Source organism: Abrus precatorius, unplaced genomic scaffold, assembly GCF_003935025.1.
Source record: "Abrus precatorius isolate BTA unplaced genomic scaffold, Abrus_2018 Scaffold11, whole genome shotgun sequence".
In the NCBI taxonomy this organism is placed as follows: Eukaryota; Viridiplantae; Streptophyta; class Magnoliopsida; order Fabales; family Fabaceae; genus Abrus; species Abrus precatorius.
The window spans coordinates 19,711,130-19,722,685 of NW_020874303.1; the positions used below are offsets into that span (position 1 = coordinate 19,711,130).

Genomic DNA, 11,556 nt, shown 5'->3' on the forward strand with positions numbered 1-11,556 from the left:
ATCATATTCTATAATTTTGTAAAAAATTTCATATTTTTTGAATTTTGAAAAAAAAAAATCATATATAGAAAAATGTTCCCACTTGGCTCACTTTTTAATTATTTTTTCAAACTATTTCAAATACTGCATAAAAATATATATTACAAAGCTAGAAACAAGAACCGTGACAAAGATGTTCAGGAGCAGAGGGTGAGATAAAAGAAATCAAGAATTAAAAAATGAAGAATATCACGTAGAGCCATGAGCAAGAGTTATGCGATGACAGTGAGCTAATTTATAAATATATCATACTCTATCATCACTTGCCACACCGTCCCCAAAGTCTTGACTTGTCTGCCAACTTGTCTAATTTCTTTCATTCAATTATCTGATAAATAATGTTAGTTGTTGGCAGATGTAAATCTGAAGTCATACATAGTAAAATTTGTTTTCAAGGTTTCAGACATGCTATTTAGCCAATATACCAAGATTAGAGAAAAAAGACATGAGTTGAAAGTGCATCAATAACAGAGATTTTGATTATAAGAAATTCAGACAAAGAGGAAATATCTCTTGGAGCAGTGAGTCCCAAGTTAGTAACACAACTACCTTGTTTGATGAGCATTCAATGCAGCAATTAAGCAACACGGTCCTTTAAGGAACTTTTAAGTCATCCTTTTTTATATTAGTATCTTCTAACAAAATATGGTTTATGACATGTTCTATAAATTAAATAAATAAAATTGTTAAGAGATAGTATAAAAGTCAAAGTAAATAAAATTAATAAACAATCTAAGTTAGGAGCCTAAATAAAGAACAGTGAAGTGCAAACCACTTTTGTTACACCATCTATAAAAGGGAATATCCATCTCTTGAAATATCTAATCTTCATCATCTTCTTCTTCTTCTTTACTGTGGGCACTAGGCATGAGCAACCTCTGCCGACAAGTTAGTCTATCCATAAAGCACTTTACTTATATTGCTTACTTCTTTATGCTGAACTGCTAATATTCTAAAACTCATTGAGCAAAAGCTTGGCAACTCCCCTTTGAGGTGTTTGACAGGGCAGAGATAAGGGTGATAAGGGAGAGAGTATTGTATCCCCTTACACCCTTATTAATGGTATACTAAATTAAACAAAATGTTTGTAAAATTTAAAATTTATGTACACGAACTATTATACTATAAGACATTAATTTTGATGTATTGCATAACGATTTTTATATTATTAATTAATTAAAATGTACAATAAATGTGACTTTTAAATTAATTTATATTATATATAAAAATAGTTGTTTAAAAATTTTGTCATGTAAATTCTGATTTTGTCACTAGGAAATAGTTGATGGAATTCTTATTTATATTATTAATATTTTTTTAGATTCTCAAAATTATTATTATTTTATTACTTTTTTTAAAATTTTTCTCTGAATACTTATTAAGTTTTATCTTTTTCCTATCATTTTATTTATTAAATTTGTTATTCTTTTTATTTTTTCTGTCTCAAAATCTATAAACTTCAAAATATGATTTCTGTTAAAATTTATTTAGAATTACCTTTTGTTTTAAAAAATATAATTGATTATTGCATATTTATTTGTTTAATAAACAAATTTTTATTTAAATAACTTATAAAATTAATAATATATTCACCGAAATAAATATTAGTCGTACAAAAAAGTATTAGTAATTCTTTTATTATTTTCACGTATACAATAATATAGTAACGAAGCTTAAAATTTTAGAGAGTATTAATAATAATAATTAAATATAAAAAACTTGTGGATGACATGGATATTTTAATTAATTTACATAGTTTTATGACTAGTAACTCTTACTAATCGCACGTACATTGCAAGAGTTTTTTAAATATAAATAAAACATTTAAAAATTATTTTTTATTAAATGTGACATGATGTGATAAAAATAAGCTATTAAAATTAAGACTTAAATTTAAACTACAAGATAGATCACACTATTGCACATACTCACACGATGAAAAAATAATAAAAAATAAAAATATTTAACATACTTAAAAATTTAAATATGCTTAATATTTCAAACAATTAACGAAATTATTAAAAGAATGAAAATGATCTAAACGAAGAAAATTCCTATATCATATCGATATTTTAGTTTTAAATTTTTTAATCCTTTATCAACATTCAATTTTATAATCATCTTAATTGGGAAAAATGAGATATTTTTCTACAGGTTTAACTTTTTTTTGTTTTTGTATACAGTTTTTACTCTAAAGAATCAAAGTTTTGTGTTATGTATTTTTAGTCAAACCAGCGATTAGTTTAAAGAATACTTATTTATTATCCTCTTTAAGTAAGATCTCAATTTTAAATTTTACGTTTGAAAAAAAATTGTTAAGAAAAATAAATTTAACCTACTAATTTTTTTTTTAAAATAAAATTATAATTTATTGAGAATATTTACAATTTAAACAAAAATGTATGTGTTTTTATAATTTTATATATTTTATTTGAAATAATCAACAGAAGACGTAAACAGATTTAGATTTAAATAAATATAGGAATTTTTAAAATTAATAATTAAATGAATGGGGCAAAGAAAGAAAGCTTTATTAAAGAAAGGGAAAATAAAAGTTTGTAAAATGAAATTGAAAGTCAGATTACTCGGTTATGAGTAGATGCCTCGTCAGATAGAAGATAGCGTCCCCAAATCCCGAGTTCGACTGTAAACAACTACAAGATATCTTTCACACGTAATGCTGACTCACGCTTATCTATTTCTTTTTAAATTATTATTATTTCATATACCCCCCTCAATCACCTACATATTTTGTTTTCGACCCCTGCGCCTCAACTTCAATTTTGTAGCATATAAATATTAGCAATATGTTCTTCTAATTAACTATGTTATACCATAATAAATGAAATTAAGCAAAAAATTATATGAATTTATGCAATAATAAAAAATATATTAAATTTATGCTGTTAACATCATTTATTATTAAAATTATTTAAATATTTTATTAATTTTGATCTTTAGAGTTGAATTTAAGTATTTATAAATAATTTTTTATAAAAAATTTAAAATTATTGTATTAAAATTATAAAAATATAATAAATATTTATTTTTTTAATAAAATTTTACAATTATTAACTATTTATCTTCAATTCTAAAAACAGAGATTAATACAATTTATTATTTAAAGTTCAACTAGAAAAAAATAAACAACAAATATAGAATCATAGTTATAAATTAATATTTTAATATATTTGTAGTTATTTTTGCATAAATGAAAAAATGCGTTTGTACATGCATATATTTTATTCTTAATTATTAAATTGTAATTCATTGTCAACCAGCTTCAGGCAATTGGCAATAAGAACTTTTACCATTTTAGATTATTGTTTCACCTTTTGGTAGAAGTAGTCTTACCCTTTAAATTTTGTCGTAACTAATGCGTAAAAAACACGACAGATAAAAACAAATGAAAAATCGAACTAAACGGTGGCGGTTGATATAATAAGGCCAAGTTGTCGTAAAGTAAAATCCTAATTGGCAAAATCGAAGTAACGATTGTTTACTATGTTTGGAAAGTTCCTCGGATAGCATAGTTTTTATATTTTGAGACCACAATAAGTTTTTTTCTGTTGAGGACTCCAAGCTTCCAAATTCTCCGGGAAGGACTTTTGTTGGGATTATATAAACCCAAATTTAGAGTTGGCTGCCACATCCATTTCAAAGTGATTTCTTTTGCTTTCTCTTTTGTTCTGCTCCTCCATTGGTTCTTTGCTCTTCTGTTGTTATTGTTTCAGTGCAAGAGAAAATGACCATTGTCATTGAGCAACCTGACCTATGTATGATTGGTTTTTCCTTTTGTTTTAATTATATATTGCTTTTAGTCTAGCACAAAAGTCTCATCATAATTAAGGTCACATTACATGCTTTTCAGGCTCTCAATTTGATGGGAAAAATGTGCATGCTGAAGAAACCAATGAGCTTCTGTTGGATGGTGGATTTCCGCTACCAAAGCAGATGTCAGAGGACGGATTTAAGGCCCCGGAAATTAATTCATTTGGTCAATCCTTCAGGTAGCAATTTCATTTCATATTCTATGCTCTTCAGTTTTTTTAATAGCTTATTGACATTGAAGTGTTCTTTTTTTTTTTTTCTAATGAAACTGACATGGGCCAAATATTTGGCAGAAATTATGATGCTGAAAGCGAAAGGCAAAAAGGTGTAGAGGAAACTTATAGGCGGCAACACATCAACCAGACATATGATTTTGTAAGAAAAGTATATTTTCATCAAATATGTGTGTCTATTGTCTATTTGTGTGGCAATTTCATAGGAAAATAATATAATGCTGACCAAAATTCAATTTGCTATATGCTAATGCAGGTTAAGAGAATGAGGGAGGAATACATGAAATTGGACAAAGCAGAAATGGGCATGTGGGAATGTTGTGAGCTGCTGAATGAAGTGGTGGATGAAAGCGATCCTGATTTGGACGAACCTCAGATTCAGCATTTGTTGCAATCAGCTGAGGCCATTAGAAAAGACTATCCTAATGAAGATTGGCTGCATTTGACTGCTCTCATCCATGGTACATGGAAATATTCTTTTTGAATATATTTAATTTTTAGAATATTCTTTCTGTATATGCTAAATTGCTTGACCAAAATGCCAATTTAAAACTTAAAAGCATAATCATTCTTATCCTCATTTGACCTGGTATGGTTACCCCTGCCCACTCGGATTTTTGGGTCCCATCATATATCATATATGAAAATGTTGTGCCAGTTGTATATTAAAAGAGTCAGCGATATTTTCAACCAATAATAACCTATGATTATTGGGTTTGTTTCAGATCTTGGAAAGATTCTTCTCCTCCCCAGCTTTGGTGCTCTTCCTCAATGGGCTGTTGTAGGTGAGAATTGTTCCTTAAACCTTATGTCTATAAGATTGTTTTTCCAACTTTCAATTTATTCTTTTATTTAAATTTGAATCCAACATTTTAACTGAATGGTTTATGGGAAATTTTCAGGAGATACATTTCCTGTAGGTTGTGCTTTTGATGAATCAAATATTCATCATAAGGTAATTAATTTCTTCTAAGAAACTTAATGACACTATTTTTTAATCCTATAGTATCAACTGACCTAAATTTCATCCCTGCTGCAGTATTTCAAGGACAACCCAGATTACAAAAATCCTGCTTATAACACTAAAAATGGTATCTACACTGAAGAATGTGGACTAGACAATGTAGTGATGTCATGGGGACATGATGATTACATGTGTATGGTGAGTCTACATATAATAGTTCATCACACGTTTGAATTTTTTTTTATATATTATTATATAGCCTTTATTTAAGATCTAAAACATGGTCCACTCAAAACTGCAGGTTGCTAAGGAAAATGGCACCACTTTGCCATCAGCGGGATTATTCATTATCAGATATCACTCTTTCTATCGTAAGCATTTTCATTTTAAGTTATCCAATTTTCCTTATATATGAACTTGTTCTATAAGTAGGCATTATGTGACCAGGCATTATAATGACTGCAACATTTATTTTACAGCTTTACACAAGGAAGGTGCATATACTCACTTGATGAATGAAGAGGATATTGAGAATTTGAAGTGGCTCAGAATTTTTAAGTATGCTTTTATTTTAACTTCTGTAGATTTTTTTTTTTATTTGTATACATCTTTTATAGATGCTTACATTACCTATTATACAATTTGTGCAGCAAATATGATCTATACAGCAAGAGCAAAGTTCTAGTTGATGTCGAAGAAGTTAAGCCATACTATCTTTCACTCATTGAGAAGGTGAGAGTCAAATTTGGACGATTTTGTGTATTTTTGTTCATTTTATTATATTTTTCATTGTTTTTCTATGTGGGTTTCTTACTTTCTTTTTGGCCGTTTGCAGTATTTCCCAGCAAAGCTTAGATGGTGAATCATATGAGTAATGTAAGGGATTGGGATCGAGGTCAAGAGCTCGGGGAGATTGGTTTCTATTTATTCAGAATTATTTGAAATCAGAGCATTTTCCTTCTTTTTTTTATACACGAATTCAGATTACAATTCATTATATCATAACGCATTGATGTACTCATTTGAATTCCACAAATAATTAATTTTATATCCATTAAATAAATAAATAAATAAATGATTTCATGTGATTCGCCATTCTTCCCATGTCCAAGTGAGCCTCTTATTTGCATCACATTCTTCATCGTTGAACAATAAATAAATACAAAGGTAATGAATACATTCACTGATCAAACAAATACAAACATCCAGTAATGGGTAGTTCTGCAACTTATCTTGGAATCCTAATGGTTATAATAATACATGAAACTTTAATTTAATTTGCATTTAAATTACTTATTGACTCTTGTTTTTATTTTTTATTTTTAATTCTACATTGTATTAAAGGTTGAGTGTTTTGTTGTCGTTTGTGCTTAAAACTACTGATTCGGCAATCATTAATTCTACACTGTATCAATTGATCAAATAAATAAGAAATGAAATAATCATTTAATTTTTGTAACCACACAACTTAAAGAAAATTTCCTCGCTAAAATATTTTAATGATGCACATTTAATTACCATACAAGCGTAGGAAACAATATTTTTAAATACAGCGATATTATTAGGATACTTCCATAAAAATATTAACGTGTGATTATTTTTCGTAATTGAAAATGATGGGACTTATTGATAATTCTAAAAGAGTATTTTATTAAAGAGTTTGATTATTACCCAACAAATTCATTTTTTAAGGGATGAAATTAATTAAAAATATATATTCTAAATTATTATAAAGGGATTATTTGTTTCCTAGCTGTTTAAATATTGTTATTAATAATCGCATTGTTACAAGTAAAGTAGTGTGAGGGCATTTTTTGGAATTATTTTTTGTTAATATTATTTATTAAACAAAAATTATTTTAATGAAATATAAAAATATTGAATTAAAATTATTTTAATGTTATCTTTTTGGAATGTGCAAGAATAATTTTAAACAAAAATAAAATAAAATGGTATTATATTAATTTATATATTTTTATATTTAATAACTATATATATAAATTAAAATTAAAATTAGTTTATTAAAATTATGGTATTTTTATTGAAATTTTTTTAAAATTAAAAATAACTAAAAATGTAAAAAAAAAGGATTAAATTTTAAAAAATGAGAATACAAAATGTTAAGAAACATGTAGATGAATTCAATAAAATAATAAAATTAAAACTTCATAAAAATGAAAGACCATATAATAATTTTAATGAAAGACCTTTAATGGAATGACATTCAAATGGTTCATAACTACTTGTTATATAGTTATATATCAGTTTTAAATTAATATTTTTTAAATTTTTGTCATAACTAAACCTAAAAGCAACACCGTATAAGAACAACAGAAAATGCGAATTGATCGGTGCTAGCATATAATATAGCCAAGTTGTGTAGCAAAGTAACAATTTTGTTGGGTAAAAAGAGGTAAAAAAGTCGTTTCCTATGTTTGGAAGATCCTTGGAAGACCACAAGTGATTTTTCCAGCTTAGGACTCCAAAAATCCAAATTCCCCGGCAATGACTTTTCATGGGACATTATTATATACCCTCTCATCAAAGTTGGATGCCACGTCCATTTCTTAGTTATTTCTTTCCCTTTCACTTTTGTTCTGCTTCTCCTTTGTTCTTTGCTCCTCTTGTTACATTATCTCAGTGTAACAGAAAATGATCACAGTCATTGAACAACCTGATCTTGGTGTGATTTGTTTTCTTTTTGTCTTTATTTTAATTTGGTTCCTAGTCTACCACACAAGTCTCATTATAACTAGGGTCACCTTACATGCTTTCAGGCTCACATTTTGAAGGAAAAAACGTGCATGCTGAAGAAACCAATGAGCTTGTGTTGGAAGTTGAATTTCCCCTGCCAAAGCTGATGTCAGAGGATGAATTTAAGGCCCCAGAAATGAATGCATTTGGCCACTCCTTCAGGTTTCAATTCCATTTCATATTTTCTGTTCATTTTTATGAATCCAAGACTGCTCAGGTTTTTAGCCGTTATAGTTTATATGATATATACGTATGCAGGAAATATACTGGTGAGAAGATTTTTTTTTAATGGAAGGGTAAGACAAGTAAATTCAAATCATACAATTGTATATAAATGATCAAGATTAAAAAAGTTTAATTTTTACCATGTATGATAAGATCTAATGATAAATGATTGTTTATCTCACTCTTACATTGAAAAAAATCTGTTTATTTAATGTGTCGCATATGTATATATTAATGAAACCAATGTGGGGCAGTGGAAAATATTTGGCAGAAATTATGCTGAAGAAAGCGAGAGGCAAAAGGGTGTGGAGGAATTTTATAGGCTGCAACACATCAACCAGACGTATGACTTTGTAAGAAAAGTTTATTTTCACCAAATATGTCTACTTACTTGGCGATTTCATAGGAAGGAAATGTAACTTTGACCGAAATCCAATATGCTAAACGCTAATGTAGGTCAAGAGAATGAGGGAGGAATATATGAAATTAGACAAAGGAGAAATGGGTATATGGGAATGTTGTGAGCTACTTAATGAAGTGGTGGATGATAGCGATCCTGATTTGGATGAACCTCAAATTCAACATTTGTTGCAATCAGCTGAGGCCATCAGAAAAGACTATCCTAATGAAGATTGGCTACATTTGACCGCTCTTATCCATGGTACATACGCTTTGAATTTGCTTATTTTTAGGACATTCTTTCAATATATGCTACAGTGGTTGGCCAAAGGGTCAATTTAAAATTTAAAGGCATAATCATCCTTATTGTCATTTGACCCAGTATAGGGTAACCCCTGCCTTCTTGGATTTGGGTCACACTACATATGAAAATATAGCACCAGTTGTACATCAACGTGTAATTTTTGGCTTGTTTTAGATCTTGGAAAGATTCTTCTCCTTCCTAGCTTTGGTGAACTTCCTCAATGGGCAGTTGTTGGTGAGAACTGTTCCTTAATCCTTGTCCAAATAAGATTTCTTTTTCCAACGTACTTTCAATTTGTTTTTGTATTTAACACTTTGATTCCAACATTTTAACTGAATAGTTTATGGGATATTTGCAGGAGATACATTTCCTCTAGGCTGCGCTTTTGATGAATCAAATGTTCACCATAAGGTAATTAATTATTTCTAACGTACCTAGTAATGACACTTTTTTATTCGTAAATTATTAACTAACTAAAATTTCATTCCTGCTGTAGTATTTCAAGGACAACCCAGATTTCAAATGTCTTGCTTATAACACTAAAAATGGGATCTACACTGAAGGATGTGGACTAGACAACGCAGTGATGTCATGGGGACATGATGATTACATGTATTTGGTGAGTCTATATTGAAAAATGTTTGATTTCCTACTAGAAGTGAACATCTTTAGGTATCCTTTCGCAGGGTAGGTATATTTCTGAGACACGTGTACATAGAAAAGATAAAAAATAAGTAGAAGATGGAAACAATAATATAGTGTCACAAATAATATTAGTTTTTAGCACTCTGTTAAATTTAAGGTCTAATACATGGCTGACTCGACTGTGCAGGTTGCTAAGCAAAATGGTACTACTTTGCCATCACCAGGATTGTTCATTATTAGATACCACTCTTTCTATCGTAAGCATTTTTATGATCAGTTATCCTTACATATATATAAACTTGTGCTGTAAGTAGGCCTTCAATGTCCATAAAATATAATGACAGCAACATATAATTTAATCTGCAGCTTTACACAAGGAAGGTGCATATACTCACTTGATGAATGAAGAAGATATTGAGAATTTGAAGTGGCTCAAAATATTCAAGTATGTTTCTATTTTAACTTATGTAGATTGGTTTATTTGTACACGTCTTCTATTGTTGCTTACATAACATTAATATTCGATTTTGTACAGCAAATATGATCTCTACAGCAAGAGCAAAGTTTTAATTGATGTTGAAGAAGTTAAGCCATACTATCTTTCACTCATTGAGAAGGTGAGAGTAAAATTCGGATGATTTCGAAGAATTCGTCAATTTTTCTATTTTTTTTCCTATTGTTTTTCTATGTGAAGTTCTTATTTTTCTTGGGCCATTTGCAGTATTTCCCAGCGAAGCTTAAATGGTGAACCGCATGATCTGAGGAGATGTGGTTGAGTCCAGAAATGAAAAACTAAAGGCCAAATTAGGTTATTTTATTTTATGAGATTTGAAAATGTAATATACCGAACTATGGAATTTTAGAGAAAAAATATAGAAATATAAGAATGCAAGAAAAATCAATTGACAATTTTTTATTTCTGAGAATTCAAAAATCGTTATTGGTCATTTTTATATAAAACTAATTAATTTTTAAAAAAGTCGTTGACTAGTTTTGTATAAAATTAGTTAATTTTATGAAATTCAAAAATAGTTTTAAGTTATAAGGAATAAAAAATTATTAATGATAATTTTGTTTGCATCCTCATATTTTTATAATCCTTCCTAAAATCTCATATTTTGGTATATAATATTTTTAAATCCCACGTAAAAAAATCTGGACAATTACTCTAATTGAAACTTAGGAAAATATATTAAATTAAAATATACAAATTAGAGGATAATTAATTTCCAAAGTTAATAATTTTATAACAAGAAGAGTTACTTATATTTTCCCTTATCCTATAAGTTACATCTAATTAACAAATATGGTTAATTAAAAAGAACAATTTACGCGTTATTTATGCCACTGATATCCAAACTAAAATATATATATAGAAAACATATTTTACAAATTTTGGCATTAAATATTTGTTTAGTTTAAAGAACATTTGCAACACCAATGTAGACAAATTTGTAATGGAGAAATCAAACAATGTAGATAAAGTGAAAGAAATTTGAAAAATAAGATTGTTCAACGCGGAATCTCATTTGCAGTTTGTGATAGAACTTGAAGACAAAATAAGACGTTGAATAATCTACGATTTTGCAGCAAAGGCTTTTGTCGGTTTGTTGCATTGATATAAGGAAAAAAAATAAAAATAAGAAAAGTCGTGCAAGAGAAGAGTGAAGATGGAGTTACGTGTAATGAATCCAGAATCATCAGTGTTTCATGATCGATTCTCATTCTCAACGTTCGAGAAATCAAATAAAAATAATTACTTGTAAACAATTTTTTTATATGCATTGAAAAACATTTAAACTATATATACTAAATTTTTTATTAAAAATTAGAAAAAAATATAAAGTTTAATATTTTAATAATACTGAATATTATGATATTTTAATATAAAATTACTGTTTATTATTATTTTTATTAAAATATTGAAATGCATGTTAATTTTTTTAGAATAGTAAAAATCTTTTATTGTAAACCCTAAACCTAGTAAGAAACGAGGGATATATTTATTGCAACTAGACAGTTTGTCACCTGTGAGTGGTTGGATGAATGAATTTAATTAAAAAGTCGATTACGTGTAGCAATACAATTCATAACATAATTTTTATATATCTATTATTATTAAATGAATTTATTAAATGAAGTAAATTTGAGTTTTTATTTAA

General features: G+C 27.9%; 2 protein-coding genes across 3 annotated transcripts; both read left to right on the forward strand.

The window, feature by feature from the left end:
* The first annotated feature begins 3,693 nt into the window (after positions 1-3,693).
* Positions 3,694-6,169, forward strand: LOC113854167 (inositol oxygenase 2-like). 2 transcript variants are annotated; one of them, XM_027485052.1, is made up of 11 exons: positions 3,694-3,815; positions 3,911-4,049; positions 4,164-4,245; positions 4,360-4,564; positions 4,829-4,888; positions 5,006-5,058; positions 5,143-5,265; positions 5,369-5,438; positions 5,547-5,625; positions 5,718-5,799; positions 5,903-6,169. In XM_027485052.1, exons 1-11 carry the CDS (start codon positions 3,785-3,787, stop codon positions 5,927-5,929), a joined length of 951 nt encoding a protein of 316 aa, XP_027340853.1. In that variant the 5' UTR covers positions 3,694-3,784; the 3' UTR covers positions 5,930-6,169. The 2 variants fall into 2 exon arrangements, with proteins under 2 accessions (XP_027340853.1, XP_027340852.1); XM_027485051.1 differs by having other exon boundaries at positions 3,730-3,815; positions 5,547-5,799; positions 5,903-6,127.
* A 1,550-nt stretch (positions 6,170-7,719) lies between these two features.
* On the forward strand, positions 7,720-10,142 carry LOC113855772 (inositol oxygenase 2-like). Its single transcript, XM_027487405.1, has 11 exons — positions 7,720-7,750; positions 7,845-7,983; positions 8,318-8,399; positions 8,503-8,707; positions 8,924-8,983; positions 9,108-9,160; positions 9,246-9,368; positions 9,582-9,651; positions 9,761-9,839; positions 9,930-10,011; positions 10,116-10,142. Exons 1-11 carry the CDS (start codon positions 7,720-7,722, stop codon positions 10,140-10,142), a joined length of 951 nt encoding a protein of 316 aa, XP_027343206.1.
* Positions 10,143-11,556: the final 1,414 nt, after the last annotated feature.